At 37.2% G+C, this 18,715-nt stretch overlaps 2 protein-coding genes across 5 annotated transcripts; both read left to right on the top strand.

Annotated features, from left to right (window-relative positions):
- The first annotated feature begins 4,603 nt into the window (after positions 1-4,603).
- On the top strand, positions 4,604-6,569 carry LOC137940345 (probable cinnamyl alcohol dehydrogenase). The gene is made up of 5 exons (XM_068785363.1): positions 4,604-4,803; positions 4,902-5,015; positions 5,130-5,357; positions 5,554-5,996; positions 6,246-6,569. The coding sequence occupies exons 1-5, from the start codon at positions 4,715-4,717 to the stop codon at positions 6,437-6,439; spliced, it is 1,068 nt and encodes a 355-aa protein (XP_068641464.1). The 5' UTR covers positions 4,604-4,714; the 3' UTR covers positions 6,440-6,569.
- A 3,861-nt stretch (positions 6,570-10,430) lies between these two features.
- Positions 10,431-15,249, top strand: LOC137941685 (small ribosomal subunit protein mS33-like). 4 transcript variants are annotated; one of them, XM_068787202.1, is made up of 4 exons: positions 10,431-10,665; positions 10,816-10,897; positions 13,030-13,244; positions 14,780-15,249. In XM_068787202.1, the coding sequence occupies exons 2-4, from the start codon at positions 10,832-10,834 to the stop codon at positions 14,868-14,870; spliced, it is 372 nt and encodes a 123-aa protein (XP_068643303.1). In that variant the 5' UTR covers positions 10,431-10,665; positions 10,816-10,831; the 3' UTR covers positions 14,871-15,249. The 4 variants fall into 4 exon arrangements, with proteins under 4 accessions (XP_068643303.1, XP_068643305.1, XP_068643304.1 ...); XM_068787204.1 differs by lacking the exon at positions 10,816-10,897; XM_068787203.1 differs by lacking the exon at positions 10,816-10,897 and having other exon boundaries at positions 13,017-13,244.
- The last annotated feature ends 3,466 nt before the right edge of the window (positions 15,250-18,715 follow it).

Here is an 18,715-nt window from a genome sequence, read left to right as displayed (position 1 = left end):
GAACGTCAGCTCTGTTTCGCTCTTCGCCGGATATTACCTCCGGCCGTCGGCTTCTAACCGTCGTCGCCGGCATCGTCTCTACCTCCGGCCACTCACAATTGCTACCCGACGCCACCAATTTCCGGAAATCGCAGCACCCGTGAGAACGAGTTGCTGCCCGAGCGAGAGGAGGAAGAAGGGGAGTAATTCGTCATTATTGAATTTGATTTTTTATATGGTTTGAACTTAGGTTTTGAATGTTAATTGAATCTGATTTGATAATTAAGGTTTATTTGAGATTTGTTTTCTTGATATTTGATTAAATTAGTTAATTAGGGTAAGATTATAATTGAGGTTAGATTTTGGTATTTTAATCCGATTTCTGTTTTTAACTCTAGGCGCCCGAGAGGGGCTAGACGCAAGGATTGAGAAATCTGGATTCGTAGTTACGTGGCGCTCGAGAGAGGCACGAATCACGATAAAATCCAGAGTTGACGTTTCCTGTTGTGCAAGTAGTTAATTAAATTATTGCTTGATAATTTAGGATATAATTAGTATTTAGTTCATATTAATTCATCATATTTGGTTAGGCTAGTTGACTGAAGAATACACGAAATTCAATCCTCCCTGTGGATATGACCCTTGCTTACTGCTAGATTACATGAACGATTCGTACGCTTGCGAGGTATAAAAGTCGATGTAACTAAAATTCTACATCACTCATTGATGGTTCTGTTCATCCGTTCAGCAACTCCATTTTGCTGTGGTGTCCCAGGAATGGTCTTCTCCATTCTGATACCTTGAGCTGCACAATATTCTTTGAACCCGCCATCAATGTACTCACCGCCATTATCAGACCTCAAACATTTCAGTTTCAAGTCTGTCTCTGTTTCAACCATGGCCTTCCAAATTTTGAACACACTGAATACCTCAGATTTATGCTTCAAAAAATAAACCCATACCTTCCTACTATGATCATCAATGAACGTGACATAGTAACGATAACCTCCAAGGGATGCCACTGGGGAAGGTCCCCACACATCTGTGTGCACAAGGTCCAGTTTTTCCTTCTTCAGTGTTCTGCCACCCTTTTTCTGTTTCCCCATAATGCAACTCTCACACATACTGAGATCAACTGATTTCAGTTCTGGTAGCTTGCCTCTGGACAACAGTTCTGTCATACCCCTCTGACTCATATGACCAAGCCTGCAATGCCATAAATCTGCTGTGCTTTCTGCAACGGTAGTAGCAATAGTATTAATCATACCAGTAGTCGAATAGAGTGTACCGGTTTTCTTACCCCGAGCCAGTACTAATGCTTCTTTGGTGACCTTCCGAGTGTTATCTGAGAACACCACTGAGTGGCCACATTCATCAAGCTGCCCAACAGAAATGAGGTTCTTCTTCAATTTAGGAATGTGCCTGACCTTTTGCAAGGTCCATTTGTTCTTGTTAGGGAGTGCAATGTCAATGTCTCCCATCCCCACCACGTTCAAGGCTTCTCCATCAGCCAGATATACCTTCCCAAAGTCACCTGCAACATAGTTTTGCATTATCTCCTGATGGTAGGATGTATGGAATGAGGCCCCTGAATCCAGTATCCAATCATCAACTGGACTATGAACGGCAAGCAATAGTGCATCTTGTACTTCTTCAGTTACTGCATTTGCACTATCATTTTCGGTTTTCTTAGGGCTTTTACAATTTCTCTTTAAGTGGCCAGCTTTGCCACAGTTCCAGCAAGTTGCCTGCTGACCAGGCCTTGACTTACTCTTGCTCCTGTACTTTGACTTTGATCTATTTCTGTTTGAGTTCCTATCATGTGATCTCCCCCGAGAATCAACATTCAATGCGGAACTCGAACCCAAAGTCTCGCCTGAGTCCCTCTTGCGTACCTCCTCAACCAAAATCAAATCACGAATATCATCATATTTCAACTTTGATTTACCGGCAGAATTACTCACAGCCATTCTCATGGCTTCCCAACTATTTGGCAATGAAGCCAATAGTATCAGTGCATGTATCTCATCATCAAATTCAATTTCAACAGATAACAATTGATTTGTGAATAGTATTAAAAGCATTCAGATGTTGTGCAACAAATGTACCTTATACCATCTTCAAATTGAATAACTTTTTCATCAAATAAACCTTGTTATTCGCTGAAGGTTTTTCGTACATACCTGACAAGACCTCTAAGAGACCCATAGTCGTCTTCACCTTACTGACGTTGTGTGCAACGGACCTCGACAGGGTTAGCCAAATAATCCCCAAAACCTGTCGATCCAACTGATTCCAATCGTCTTCCTCCATTTTTTCCGGTTTCTTCCCCAACAGTGGAAGATGGAGTTTTCTCCCATGGAGGTAGTCCTCTATCTGCATCCTCCAGAATCCATAGTCCTTGCCATCGAACTTCTCGATCCCCGATACCTTCACTTCATCTCCAACCATCATTTTTTCCCTCAGCCGAACCTCTGCTCTGATACCAGTTGTTACGGCAAAACAATGACAATACAGAGACAAGTAATCACACGACACAAAATTTTACGTGGTTCGGCAAATTGCCTACGTCCACGGGAGCTGCAGAGGATTTTTTTTTCTTCAATCAGAGGAATCACAATACAAGTGGGACCAGTATCTTTTCTTTTCACCTATTACACAGCCAGCAGAGACCCTTCTCTGCAACGTCGACCAACAGAGACCCTTCTCTGTAGCGTCGACCAAACAGAGCTGCTGTTTCTGGACAGAAACAGTGACGCCGTCTTGAGCTGCTGTTTCTGGACAGAAACAGTGACGCCGTCCTGAGTTGCTGTTTCTGGAAAGAAACAGTGACGCCGTCTTGAGCTGCTGTTTCTGGACAGAAACAGTGACGACCTCGCTCCTCCGGTGACGGCCTCGCTCTTCCGGCAATAACCTCGCTCTTCCGGCGACAATCTCACTCTTCTGGCGACAACCTGATTGTTCCAACGACAACCTGAGTACCGCGCGGCAAAACCCCTTTCTCTTCCGCTCTCTGTTTTTCGAAGACACACCACGAAGAGAAAAAGTGAATTTGAATTGAACCAAGGGAGATTTTAATTTTCCCTTGATTTTAGCTTACTCCAAAGGGCAAATTAAAATCATGAATCCCCTTCATGTCCTGCTCACACGTATGGACCAGATTCCACCGTGCTCAACACTTAGGAAGAGGCTTTCTGAGAATATCGACAAGTAGTTCATTAGATGATAACTCTTTCAGCACGAAATTGTAGTTTATCGATATGCGTTTCCTTCAGAAATTTAGAACCGGGTTTGCTGTAAGAAAAGTGGTACCTAAATTATCGCAAAAACTAACAAGTTTGGACTGAAAAATGCCTAAAGTCTTTTAGGCTATACTGAAGCCGAAGAAGATCAACACATGAGCAGTTTTGTGCACTTGAAGACCAAGAAATATATCCATGTCTCCAAGAGTTTTTATAGAAAATTCTTCTTCTGAGTTAGTTTGAGAAATAGAAGAATAGAAGAACCTGTTAGAACAATATCGTCCATATGAAGAAGAATGTGTAACTTACGTTGAGATAAAGAGAATAAATAAGAAAAGGGAAGAACCTGCCATGCTTTGTTGAAATCAATATAAAGAAGAAACTGTCAAAAGTGTTCAAACCAGGTCCTAGGGCTTAGAGAATAAGAAAAGGGAAGGACCTGCCATGCTTTGTTGAAATCAGTATAGAGAAGAAACTGTCAAAAGTGTTCAAACCAGGTCCTAGGGCTTGTTTATTTGAAAATTTTGAATCCACAAAGCCAGGTAGCTTGCACATAAAAATAGTTGCTTTGATTGTATCTCATGTACTCATGAGATGAGTATTAAGAGATGGAGGTGGATGGCATGGAAGAACAATTTCAAGATGGGAGAGAAGATGTATGAGGAGAAGTGGAGGTAGGTGGTGGCTGGGGCTCATCATTATAAGTAGCTTTTTTGATAAAGTGAGAAAATGATCAAGGGTGAAGTAGCAAGGGAAGAAGGGCTATATACTTATAGACGAACTAAACCCTAAACCCTAAACTAAATCACGAGATGTAGGAGATGCATATGGTTCTAAAAATTATTCATGCAATTGAGTTCGGATTGATTGAGCTAATATTTTTTTTAATTCAATGCTAGAAGGCTTTACAATTTATTGAAGTAGTTTGAGTAAGCATCTTCTCTGAGAAGTAATTCGGAGATCAATGAATGCAACGAAAAGACGTTTTCCACTCTATTCTCCTTATGGAGATGGGGTGTGAAGAGGGCAGTAAGGCCTACTGATGAGTGTTCGTGGGTCGGCTGCTTGTTCAAGACTACAACCCACGAGACCCACGGGATGGTCGTCTGGTTGTCTTGAATTTGACACTGGTGCATATCAATTGTTTAGAACTGTGACGTTTAACTCCACAACACACTGTAAAATTCGAAACTTGAACCAGAGCTTTTGTATCGAAGAATTCAACCCGGGTGCCTACCCCTCTGCCGAGACACCATTGCTACAACTCGGTAGCTAATGCCCACCACCTTTGCTACCTAACTTGCATACGTATACCGTTTTGATATTTGGGTAGCAGATGCCGGAGATCTGTTGAAGATTTTCGGTGAAAAAAATAAATAAATAGTCGGAGGGTAGACAAAGTGGTCTCTTTCTCTACATATATCTTTCCTCGTTTACCGAAAGAGGAGCATTGAGATTCACTTTACAGGGTTATCACCAGCAGCAGAAGAGAGATGGGCAGCCTTGACGGAGAGATATCCATCACAGGATGGGCTGCTAAAGACTCTTCGGGAATTTTATCTCCTTACAGTTATTCCTTGAGGTAATTAACTTATTATTAGCCTCTCTCTACCTGCCTCTTCTTCTTCTTCTTCTTCTTCTACCTCTGTCTCTACTCTTACTTGCAAGTTTATGGAACAGAAAGACAGGTCCTGAAGATGTGTTCATCAAGGTACTCTACTGTGGTATCTGCCACACTGATATTCACCAGGCAAAGAACGAAGTTGGCTTCTCAAAATACCCCCTTGTTCCAGGGTACAGATACAAGATTCTATCCCTTTATTTTTGCTTTTGGTTTCTCCAATTTCTACTGAGACAGATCTGGTGAAAATATCGTAAATATGTTTGATCTCTCTCCCCTGTGAATAGGCACGAAGTCATCGGAGAAGTGGTGGAGGTGGGTTCCGAAGTTACCAGATTCAGGATTGGAGAGACTGTAGGAGTCGGTGGTATAGTGGGTTGCTGTGGAGCTTGTGAACCCTGCAACTCCGACTCAGAGCAGTACTGCAGAAAGAAAATCTGGTCCTACAATGATGTATATTTGGATGGGAAAACTACACAAGGCGGCTTCGCCCCCAACATGGTCGTCAGCCACAAGTAAGTAGATTATCTCATTTACAGATTTAAAAGAGAGACAGAAAGAGGAGAAAATTTCTGAGAGATTGAATGGCTAAAACTGTTTATGATCGTGACAAAACTTTGGTGTCTCCGATCATTCCGTCTGGTTCATTCTATGTTATAAAACCTGCAAAACTGGATTTGATGTTGAAATCTGATATTTTCCAAATCTCAGGTTTGTGGTGAAAATCCCAGATGGGTTGCCACCGGCAGAGGCAGCCCCACTGTTCTGCGCCGGCCTCACAGTTTACAGCTTAATGAAGAACTTCGGCCTGAACAAACCTGGGCTGAAAGGTGGAATTGTAGGCCTTGGAGGGCTTGGCCACCTGGGGGTAAAGTTTGCCAAGGCGATGGGTCATCATGTGACAGTGATCAGCTCCTCCGATAAGAAGAGGGAAGAAGCGATTAAGCATTTGGGTGCCGACGATTACATGATCAGCTCCGACCGGTCTGGGATACAAGCGGCAACCGACAGCCTCAATTACATTCTTGACACACTCCCAGTCCATCACCCCCTCGAACCTTACATTTCACTACTGAAACTGGATGGTAAACTGATCTTGACCGGCGGCTTCATATCGTCTCCGATGCAATTCTTCGTGTCAATGCTCAACATGGGTAAGGATTGAAATAATCTCTCTATCTCTTTCTCTCTCTGTGGATATTATCATCGAACACCTGACAGACATCAAGTTCTTGGTATGGTATTCTTCACGAGTTCCCACTTGGTAGAATTAAATATAAACATAAATGATGAATTATAGTTTTTCAAATGCATTTGATGGAAACCAATACTTGTTGAATCAGATTTTGGGTTTTTGGTCAAGAGCCAGCCTCTGATATCAGCTTTGTACTATGTGCCTACAGGGAGGAAATCTATTCATGGGAGCTTGATGGGCAGCATCGCGGAGACAGAAGAGATGCTGGAGTTTTGTGAGAAGAAGGGGGTGACATCTTCGATTGAATTAGTGAAGATGGACCAAGTGAACAATGCATTTGAGAGGATGGAGAAAGGCGATGTTAAATACCGGTTTGTGGTGGATGTTGCCGGCAGCAAGTAAAGCTTTCAAAGTTTCGTGCTGCATTGCCGTTCTCTGTTACTAATAAACCTATTGTGAAGGGCGACTGCTTTTTGCTGTATGCTGGATAAGTCCCTCTCTAGAGTTAAAATGCAGCTCTTTTGTTGTTTGAGACTGTGGTAGGAAGATGAATTCAAATAACGTAGATGGGTGAATAAATAGTGGGTTCTTGTTGCTCCATTAACAATCACAATATCTTGAAATAGTCATGGGTTGTTGGGGATTGGTATCGATGATAATTCAATCTTTTATCTTGGCACATTTCTTCCTTGGAGGTATGATCTAGGGAGGGATCCCTTACCCTCCCCATATTTGCACCATATTGGGGGATTTTTTTCCATAGCTCCAAGGAAAAGACCACAAAGGTGGGGTTTGTTGCCCTACTTCTCCCCTATTATTGTGTCATAGTGTAAGAGCACCCATTTATTTACAACATGAGTGGCATATTATATAAGATTTTGTACTAGGGCATAGGATGATATAGGGAACATATCGAATTTTGAGGTGTCTTATACATATATAAAAACTGATACCCCTAATTTACACCAGAGAGTGCAAGTTTCACTGCCCCATCGATTTACAAATTCAATTTAATAATCAAATATACATGCACAAGTATTTTAGTCCACAAAGAATACAAAAAATTTATAGTCATTCACAATCTTGTTTTGGATTGTTAGTCTACTCCTATGATGTTTTGGGCCTTGCATTTCTACTATATTAGGGTTGAAGCGACACTTACATTAAATTGCCTCTAAGGCACTTGCAATGCTACCACCCAAGGATTAGACCCACATAAGGATTTTTCAGCAACATACTAGGTAATCCAAGCTAGATTCATACTTGGGATTTATAATAGTAGCACGCTAGGCACAAAGAGTCCAGACTCACAATGAGATTTTCAGTAGGGCTTACCTGCATAAGGACTTATGACTCATAACAACAACAACAAAAAAAATTTACTAGCCTTTTTCCACACCTACTATAACTTCTCTCAATTTTATTGAGACCAGGAATGGTCCTTCCTTGCCAAGGCATAACTAAATGAGCAAGAGTTACTTGTAGTCACTTTATCTCAGTACAAATCCCTCTCCAACAGGTAAATTTCACAATTTAAGCACAACAATAGGCACACCAATCTTAAGTACCTATTCAACGTAAATAGTAGCTCAAAAGATCCATCTACGAATGCTCAATAAAAACATGGGTTGGTTTTTCAAATGGCGGAATTCATAAAGTAACTCAATTTAAATTGATTTTAATATGCAAGCATACTAGTCAGGGATTTGAATATTTAAGTTCAGATTTGCTAGACGAAGACCATTTAAATATTTCAAAGCATACTAGTCAAGGATCGTAATATTTAAGTTCAAATTTCCTAGACGAAGGTCATTTAAATATTTAAAGTATAGACTCTATGGTGCTTGGATTTGACAATGATGCATAGATATTCAATATTATGCAATAACCTCTTTTTCAAAAGTCCTAACAATTCAATATGCTTAAATAAATAATTTCACCTATATGTGCACATATTCTAGCTTAAAAGATGCTACAAAAATATAAGCTCATAACTAATTAGCTCTTTTTGAATCCGTTTTTCAAAATCCAAATCAATCACCAATATTATTTTGACATAAGAGAGGACTTTGGAATCATCTCTGCAACCTTATAAATCGAGAGGTAGTAACATTGGGGCGAAATTAACTTAAATACATAATTTCTCAATGTTCATATTTTGAACCATTAGGCTTAGAAATGGATCTTTCGTATTTTTGCAAACCGGGATGACTAAGTTTTATGAGAAAATACTTGAAATTCTCATTATTTGTTGTTAATCATATAGATAAGTTGTTTATAGTTTTTGGAGACCTATCTTGGCCAAATTGAATAACAAAAGTTCTTTTTAACATCTTAAGCCCTAATAATGTCGTCAATCGAGTTAGCATCAACCAATTGATATTTGTTTCTACTTCTATTCATTTTTTCATGTTGTTTGTTTGATATGTTGAATGAGTTGTAACAAAAGCTTTTTTAGTTTTTGTCCTTCCATTGGTTGTCTAGTCAATATGCTAACAAGTTGCAACATAAGTATTTCTGGCTCTAGTGGATCACCTGGTTGTCCAGTCGATATGCCGAATGAGATGCAATAGAACATTTTCTCTCAAAGTCATCGTATTCGACCTTCATAACTACTTCTTGCCTTTTTTGAATAGGTCATTTGATTGATTCGAGTTTTCTAGATGATTTTCATATGCTTCCATTCTTTTGCTATCTTCTTTTCCTTTTCTTATCTTTTCCTTCACTAGGGCTTTCCTTTTGTCTATTTGGTTGGATGGATGATGTTTGGTTGGACGACTTTCGTTGGCCATGAGTTTCTTTTTTCTTTATCTTTCTCTCTCTCTTTTTGTTATTTCTTTTCTTCTTCTTTATTGGGGTATGTTTGCTTACTATGTTGAGCTCTCTTGCTCGGTCAAACGGTGTTGCTAGGAAGTTTAGATGATGTGTTTTGTGGTATAAATTGTTGGTTCCCTGTTTTGTATGGGGCATTTGATTAGTCATGTGCCGATTGAATAAGTATACTACCAGAAATATCCTTTGGGGGATTTTATGGGCTACACGACATTCTCAATGTACATCATTAGGAACTCAAGCATTTGTTATCCATCAAAGATATCTTAAAGGGGAATTTGTGCCCAATAGTCTCAGCCTCTTTTATGATGACAAACACTCCTAAGCATATAAAATATAAGTGAAAATGATTCATAATCATTGAAGTGAGTGCATATAAGTTGGATGGTATTTGTCCCAACATGTACATATTGAATAAGTTTCATCACAAATCGAAGAATACAATACATGATAAAGCTCAACTTGGAAGATCAATTGTGAAGGGATATATTGAGAATGAAGCTATGGCATTTTGTTCAATGTACTTATATGAAGTTTAAATGAGATTCCAGTGGAACCATTCAAATTTATGATTGAGATCCTAGGTGTGTCGAGGATAATTTTTTTGTTTTTTAGATGCTACACTCACAAGTTAAGTGACAACAAAGAGTTAGAGCTTAATCCAACTAAATACAAAAATGATTTTGGGTGTGCTAAATGTCATCGAGGAATATTTCCTATAAAAAATTTATTGATTTCCTTGCGCTAGTGCATACGTTTTAGTTTCAAAACGTGTATTTATTATTGTAATATTTGAAATGAAGAGTGAACACAAAAATATTATTGCGATTAACAATACAACAAAAGTGGACCAGGGACATGAAAAATAGTTTGCCAAATGTTTCAAAGCAAAGGTTAGTTGTGTACATTACTTGAAGCATAAAGAGAAAAAAAATTTAAGTAATCCTTCATCCATGTCTTATTGATAATCTTCTCTATCATAGGTTATGATATTATTGAAACATCGTCATCTTGATAGAAACAATCACATCTAAAATCTTGGTATTTCATATAATATAAGATAACTAAAATACCTTTCTTACTCATGAATATAAAATGACAAAAAAATTCTAACATATTTTTCTTTGGTAGCTGATAACAAAGACATTCGAAAGCACCTTCTATAGACATTGGCCTGAATGGCATGGAAAATTAGAAAAGAAAAAAAAAATTATTTTCTCTCGTTTGAATAACCATGGAAAATTTGAGATTAAATAGAAGAGAAATATAATTTATCTTGTTTAGATATATGTAAAAAATGAAAAAAGAAAAGAAAAATTAATAATATTTTAAAATTTTAATTATAAATATTTTCTCAAAAGTTTCTATTTTTTTCCTCCCCAAATTCCATCATTTTGTGAGAGAAAGTGATTTTTTCTCGTATTTTCTCTTTGCTACCAAATAATAGAAAATAACTCTCTTATTTATTTATTTTTGTGTGGCGTCAAAGAGGCCATTAGCTAATGTCACATATAAATACTTTACCAGTTTTCGGGCATTTAGATTAAACCCTACCTTTTGACACTAATTTGACAGCCCTATCGAAGCTAAACTGCCCTCCACCTTCGAGAGACGACTTTCTCCACTCGATCTCTTCTTTAACTTCTTCAGGAGCGGAGAACAGCCCTCTCTTTCCTTCCCTTTCAGTATACTTTTCTTTCACTCCATATCCCTTTCATTTTCCCTTTGTTTTGGACCAATGTCCGGTAGCAGCTTTTGAGGCGTGCACAACAGCACAACGGACTGCGCTCGTTTAGGTTGGTTGCCAGGCTCTTCTTCCTCTAGTTACTAATTTTTGTTTCTGTGATTGTGCTTTACAGATGTTTTCTTGTGCTAGAGTTATTGAGGTTTTAGCATTCTTTGACGCTTTGTTTCTTGGGTTTTCTCCTACTTTTTCGTATATTCAGTCCAGATGAAGCGTTGATGACAAGTTTAGTGTTCCCGAGAGGCGCAGGAATAGTTCGACTCCATGATCTCCTTCCTTTGTTGGTTGCAATGTTCACCATTTCCATTTCCTCGCTTTTAAATGATCTCGTTGTCCCTGATGGATTTCTTAATCGGTGATTTTTGGTTTGTGGTTCTGTTATTGCAATGTTTTGGTTACCGGAATTTGAAAGATAAATGCATTTTGGCACTGGCTGATGGATAATTGCTGTTATTGGAAAGGAAACATGTGCTCCTTTCTTTACTGATCTGCGTGGAATTTAGTTAAGAAACAAGTCAAGACTATATAAATTCTCTCCATTCATCATGCCTTTTGTCTTAGGAAAAATATTTTTTTTGGTAACTCTTTGATTAACACTATAAAAATCTTCTTATAATATATTTTTCTAGTTCAAAAAGAACTTTTAAATTATAATAAGGAAAAGAGATTAATTTGATCTCCCCCCTACCCCCCACCAAAAACGAGAGAGGAGAGGTTTCCCTTTGGTTTGTAATTTCATTTTCTCATAGGAGTAGGGATCTGTTGCAGCTGAGAAGCAGGTTGGAAAGGCACATACTTTGGTTGTTCAAGCATGTTAAGGACATCTGTTTCATGAATTAGATAACTCTTTTAATGACTAAGAGAGAGAGAGAGAGAGAGAGAGAGACGTTTCCCTTTGGTTTGTAATTTCATTTTCTCATAGGAGTAGGGATATGTTGCAGCTGACAAGCAGGTTGGAAAGGCACATGCTTTAGTTGTTCAAGCATGTTAAGGACATCTGTTTCATGAATTAGATAACTCTTTTAATGACTAATTGGCTCTCTCTTATTCTAATCTCTACAATGTCTAACATAATCACAATCTTGTTCTTTTGACACTATTCCAGTAGGTATCAGGTAAAGTTCCACATCTCTATCATTTATCAAGACAGATAAGGTTTTTCCTCTCACATTGAGAGCCCAACTCACTATGACAACACTTATCTCTGCATGAAAGTCTATTTTCGAAATGAAAGTTGGAAGAGAAAAAGAATCACTTGTATAACCTTATGGAAGCATATCGATTTTGCTGGCAAGTTACTCTTGCATGGCCTTGTTGTTTGTTTTCTTTTCTTGAAGAAGCCTAATGTTTCACATCCCCTTAAGGCATTCCGCTTTGCAGTCCAAATATAACAACATTCAAGTATTGCGATCGGTGTTCCATAAGGAGCTTACTAGCTTTCTTACAGTTATGTTTGCAAAAGTTAGCTGAAACTCACCCATTAATTTAACATTTCTCCTGATGACCTTTCAGCCTTGTACACCATTTTTTAACAAGTTAGTTGAGATAAACTGAAATTGAAAACTTTAGAAGCTTGTAGGAGTATGTTGCTTTATCTAAGATGCATACTTAAAAGAGGAGTAATTGTTCTTACAAAAGAAAGGTAATGATGTCCATACCCAAGTTAAGCCTGACAAACTTTCCCAGAAGTTTGCAAAAACTTTTCGAACCTGACCTTTAACTACATATTGGTAATAGCCGATTGGAATAGCCTTCTCAAGCACCCCAGCAACCTTTGAGCAATAAAACACGTAAATGGAAGTGACAGTTTCAACTTCCAATGCCCAACCAGAATTCATAGATCTGCAATGTTCCAATGCTTATTAACAAAGTATGTAAAAATTAGGTAGATGGATTTTTTTCATCATATAGGACGACTTCACCACTTTATTGAGTTCCATTTTGACATTGCCTCCTTTAATTGTTTCTTTTCTGTATAAGAGGGATGAATGAATGTTGTGTCCCCTGAATCAGCTAGAGGTGTAAAGTCTTGTTGACTGATGTATGGCATGGAGAATAACATTAATAATGGGAGGTTCAGGCTGGCGTAAATGGAGAAAAAACAATCTAATATGGTTGGCAGCATGATAATATTATGGCTATTTGTTACTTGTAAAGTAATTTTTTGGGGATGATCTATATCTTCAGAATCCCCATAATAAGATTGTAATAGCAGGCAACATCCAACTGTATCTTTCTTTATTTGGGTTTCTAGATTTATTTTCGTTTTTAAATTTGATCCCGCTAACTTAATATTTCTTATTATTTATTATTTTTAATTCCGGTTCCCATCCTTGAGACAACTTCTGTCAGTAGTTTTTAATAAAAATATACCTCAGGAAAAGACTTTGAATTTCTCCATAGTATTCCTGTGTAGGGAGAAATGAGTTTGAAGAGCCTTTTGGCATCGGCGGCGGTGAAAGGGGTGACGGAGGCTCGTGCGGCAATCTTCGGGCATGTGCTGAATCCTACAGGCCAGCGTTCTGCACACAAAATTCTCAGGAAAAAGCTCATTGGTGATAAAGTTGCTTCCTGGTATCCCTTTGACATCAAGAAGGCTGACCCACATGTCATGGCACGTCAAGAGCAAGAGTATGATTTTTCAATCTTATTTCTTTTGTGATATTAGTGTTTCTGACATGGTTTAGATCCATGCATTTCTTGCATTTGTTTAAATTCCTGTACAATCTTCCAATTAGGAGTGTGTGTTATGTCTTAGTTTCTGTTACTTGGCCATTTTGTTGTGGGGTGAGCTTTAGACTGATTGATGAAGTATATGTTACTTATAAATTTTTTGGTTGCTGACTTGGCTATTGCTTCATTAAGAGCTATTGCTTCATTAAGAAATTGAAGGTTAGTTGTGGACACCAAAACATGGCTTCATAAGAAACTACAATTTCTTTTCTCCACACTGAGGCATTATTTTGGTGGAATTTTCATGTCTGGTAGTTTGAATTAGCCTTGCTTGAGCAATGGAACTATGATAGTTACAAGTCTATTCAACTGTCATTACCATTTTAGATCTTGAAAATACTTAAAGAGCTTAACTAACACATCATGTTTTAGATCATGAACATTAAAATTTTTGAAAGCGATGTGTTAACGTTAAAAAAAAAAAAAAAAAAGTTTTGAAAGCAAATTTCTTTCCCAATTTATGATGTCATTTCACATTTTGGATATTTTCAATGCTTTATGTTGAAAAATATGAAATTGAAGTAATAGAGGAAAAGAGAATAAAGAAGAAGAGAGAGAGAGAATGAAGGGAATGAAGAAGAGCAACAAGGAGGATGCACATGTTAGGGGGAGAACTCAACCCCTAACTCCCTTTATATCACTTAATTAACAAAAAATCAATAATGCCCCACATTACATGAGTTCATGATACATCAAGTTTAAAACTAAAGAAAGTTTAGAAAACAAGATATACTAGGGGACTTATTTCCTAAAATACTATGTGGCTACTTGGAGTAAATATTACATAGGTAAAATGACCAAAATACCCCTAAAACACATTATCTAACACTTTAACTGTACAGTCTTATTTGATACAGTGTTAAGATTACTCTGAAACTGGAATTAACATTGATTCCTCTAGCAATTTATTTCCATTTTGGAAATTGTCTCTAAGTGAACAATAATTTTTTCACATGTGGTAGGCATATAAGTCAAAGACTGATCTCCTATCAAAATTGCAAATAGTAGGTGCAGCGCACTTATTTGGTTGCCTGTTTAGATGTTTGCGTACTTTCAGGCCATATCTGCCTCAAGCAGACAGTAAGCCAGTCACTTAGAGGCTTGCTTTGATTAAAAAAGTTGTTCTATTTCTATAAAAAATAAAAATTGATTTATTTTAGTTCTACTTTTTAACAGTTCTTCGGAACTATCAACATAAAGAAAAATAACGAATATTACTCCAAGTAGCATTATGGCTTCATCGAGGGATTAAGTGAAGTGCTAATGGCTAAAATGAGTGGCTACCTTAGGCAAATTGGAAAAGCTTGAAATGTTCTTCAAGTGTTCAAGCATCGACAAGGGTTACATCCTCCAAACATTAGTGAAATTCCTTATTTTAGACATGGAAAAGTTGATTGTGTAATAAACTGAGTTATCGATTCTGTTATTTTCAGGCGTCTGTCAAAGCTGGAGATGCTGAAACGTCGTGGCAAGGGTCCACCGAAGAAAGGACAAGGAAGGCGAGCTGTTAAGAGAAGCAAGTAGAAACAGCACTCTTCAATATTCTCAAGTAGGAAGAACACGCTTAGATGTTTATTAAACATAAGTATCTTCTTTTGCTTCTCTTCTTTTTTGTCATGGCATAGATTGAAGATAGTATATGGTAGCGGTAATCCTTCATATGTTCCAAATCAGAATTTTGAACTTTAGCTGGAATATCTTTTACCTAGGTTTTTGGCCCGGCTGGTCTAGGGTTAAGTCGGGTTCTAAACCCGGACCCCTAAACCGGAACAGAGTTGAAAATCCAAGTCCATCTCTTTCCCTTGGACTCAGTATCTTTGACCCATCCACTCATCCCTACTTTGGCCATGATTCAATTCATCATTCATTCAATACTATAAGGTAGATATAGTTTTTTTGTTGACTTCTTGTTCATTGATCTTGTTGGACTAGAGCCAAATGGGTTTCCTATAAAGTTGGGTAGTGAGAATTACATAATTTTAAAAAATTTAATGGGATCTTGTATTATTAGTCGGAAGGCTTTGGGTCATATTTGGGGTAAGAAGAACTTCATGCCCAATTTATTCATTGAATCACATGGATAGTTATGGTAATTAGAGAATTGATCATAGGTCGTACCTTGCTTGTGATATTAGTAAAGAGAGAATTGATCATATGTCGTACTTTGTTCATGAAGATGGATTTTTCAGACATATATGGAAATTGTAGGGTGTATTACAGCCACCTGATATTTTGTCACAAATAACTGAAATTCAGAATACTTATATACTGCTAGAGAGGTAATGTCACGGGTCTCTTTATGTAATTTACTTCATTTTCCGGTTCCTTTCTTTCAACTCATGTTAGGGTCATTATTATCGTATATACTTAGAAAGTTTTATTATAAATATTAGATTTGAGAAAAAAGGGGTGATTTCTGCCCTAATCTTCTCAGGCGCTTTCATCTTCAACTCTCTCTTCCTCTCGGATTAATTTTCTCTTTTTTTATTCTTCTTTTTCTTATTTCTTTCATTCTCGTGTGCACCTTACTTTTTCTTTACAAGTGTTTACCTATGAGACCATAGAATTTAACATGGTATAAAAGCAAGGACTCTATACAATGTTAATAAAACTGAACCGACCATCAAAGTTTTGGCCCAATTAGGTAAACCATATTCAACCATCAGTAGGACCATATCCCATTGGGTCACCTTCTTATTTTCTTTATATTTATTATTTTAATGGAGTTGGATATGAACCAGTCTTTGGTTGATTGATACTGCCTTTTCTATGTAAGTACTTAGTCATATCTTTGAATCCTTTTTCTTGTAATTTTTTTTATAATTTCTTCACAAGAAAATGATTGAACCGGACCAAACTATCTAGTCCAGTTCAAGTTCAGACTAGACCAACTAGATAGGTCATGTTCTGTCAAATCTTAGGATTTAGAAGGTTTTTGAGTAAGAGAGTTGGGAAAAGAAAGAAGAACAGGAGGAGCTCATGTGTGAGAGGAGAAGGTGAACGTTTACATAAATACCCCTTAGTATAAGGGTTGGAAACAAAAGCTGAATGAGCGAGAGAGAAAGAGAGAGAGACTTGGGAAGTGAAGAAGAAAAGGAGGAGCTTATGTGTGAGAGGAGAACGTGAGGATTGAAGGGTTCAAACCTCCTAACCCAACCCCTTCAATCACACACTCAGGTGGTTCATCCATATAAATTATTTTTTTAATATCTCTATTAAGGAATGTATTTTTTACATCAAGTTCGTATAAGGACCACATAAAATTTATAACAAGAGATAAAAGAAGTCGTATCAAATTCAATTTGGTAATAGGGGCTAATGTCTCCTCATAATCAATTCTATAACGTTGTGTATATTTTTTAGCCACCACCTTAGCTTTAAGTCTTACTATAGCTCCATCTAGGTTCTGTTTAATTGTGAACAACTACTTGTATCCGACTGGTTTTTTATGTAATGGGAAGGGTACCAATTGTTGTGTTTGAATTTCATATAGGACTATCATTTCTTCTTCCATTGTTGATTTCCATCTTGGATGGTAAAGGGCCTCTAGATAAGACTTAGTAAGAAGGGTAGAAGAAAGAGAGGTAAAAAATGTACAACTACTTGATCATAATTGATGGTTGGATAAAAAAATTTAGACATAGGGTGATATGTAAGTGGTTGAGTACAAGACCGAGGTTCTTATCTAAGTACAATAAGTCAGGTGTCATGGGAAAGACCAAGTACAATTGGAGAAGAGGGAGGAGAACAGACGTCAAGAGGATCTGTAGACTCCATAGGAGGGTGTTTAGCTAACTGAGCATGGGGTTGTGAATTGTTATTGTCTGTGCTTGAACTGTTTAGATCTTCCAATGGCACTATAGGCTTAGGAAAACCTTCGTGCTTGAACTGTTTAGATCTTCCAATGGTACCATAGGCTTGGGAAAACCTAAGAACTTAGGTGGTGCACAACTTGTTGGATAATAAGATTGTTTCTCAAGAAAAGTAACATCCACGGAGACAAACAAGTTTTCAAGGAAGGGTTATAACACACATATCCTTTTTGGGTATGAGAATAATCCAAAAAATACATTTAATGGCCCAATGGGCTACATTGTTTGTCTGGGATATGTGTCATGTGTTAAGAATTAGATGCCCTAATTCCAAACTAACGAGAACAATAATAATAAATGTGAAAGAATGGAAAATCAAACACGAGAACAATCAAAATTTATATAGGTTTGCCTCAAGGTGAGACTACGTATTGTCTTTCGCCGCTGCAATAATCCACTATAAAGATGAAATAGTTTACAAGAGAAATCATACACACTTACAAATGTTTGTCTCTAACCTCTTTCGGTTGCAACTAATGATGCTCTTTCAAATGAATGATAAAACCCTAATAGTGGCGCCCCCCAATTATTATCAAGAGAAAATTAGGGCATCCGTTTTACAAGTGTAAAATTTTCAAACTACCCTTAATGAAACAACAATCAATATATCGATTCGTGTACCAACTTAGCGTAGGGCATTGATTAGGTTCTACAACTTAACATCATGTACAAAACAAGAATATCCAAATGTCTTCTTAAGTGATAAAGCACTGTCATTGGAAAAAAACATGGAGTATGGTGACATGTTGTGAACAATTGAGAAATGCAATAGGTGAATGAGGAACATGCAATGAGAACAACATGTGGGGAGTAAAATGAGGCACACTCATAATCTATAGTAGGGCCCTAGCAACTTCAAGTCTATTTTTTATTTCTACCAATTCATTTTATTGGGGAGTATAAACACATGATATTTGATGAACAATACAAATTCTCATTATAGAAGTTTTGAAAATCAATGGACATGTACTCCTTCGCATTGTTAGAACGAAGAATTTTCACTTTAGAATTGAATTGAGTAGAGACCATGATACAAAAAGATTTATAAATAGGTAAGACTTTAAAACTATATTTCATTAAAAAAATAATCATATCACTCTAGTATAGTCATAAAAAAATATGATAAAATATTAAGATTGAGAAATATTTGAAACATTCATTGTTTCCCATACATCAGTATGAATTAAAGAGAAAGGAGTAATACCCTTAATTTCAGAGCAATGAGAAAAAATACTTCTATGATGTTTACTCAGGTGATATACTTCACATGGTAATTCAAAAATATTCTTAAAAGAGGAAAATAATGATTGTATGGAGTGTAATGAATGATGTTCCAGTCAATTATTGTCATTGGAGAGCCTTTTCTTGTGAACTTGCTACGACAACAAATGTTGGTTGTTTAAGAAATAAAGACTTCCTTGCTCAGGACTTCTACCAATCACTTGTTTGGTCCACAAATCTTGGAAAACATAGTGAGTTGGATATTAAGTTATGGAA

The sequence above is a fragment of the Aristolochia californica genome, unplaced genomic scaffold, assembly GCF_029961685.1.
Source record: "Aristolochia californica isolate CCGP_79_NKW_82.1479 unplaced genomic scaffold, dmAriCali1.0.hap1 SCAF_9, whole genome shotgun sequence".
NCBI lineage: Eukaryota > Viridiplantae > Streptophyta > Magnoliopsida > Piperales > Aristolochiaceae > Aristolochia > Aristolochia californica.
This window is presented reverse-complemented; position numbering and strand designations above follow the sequence as displayed.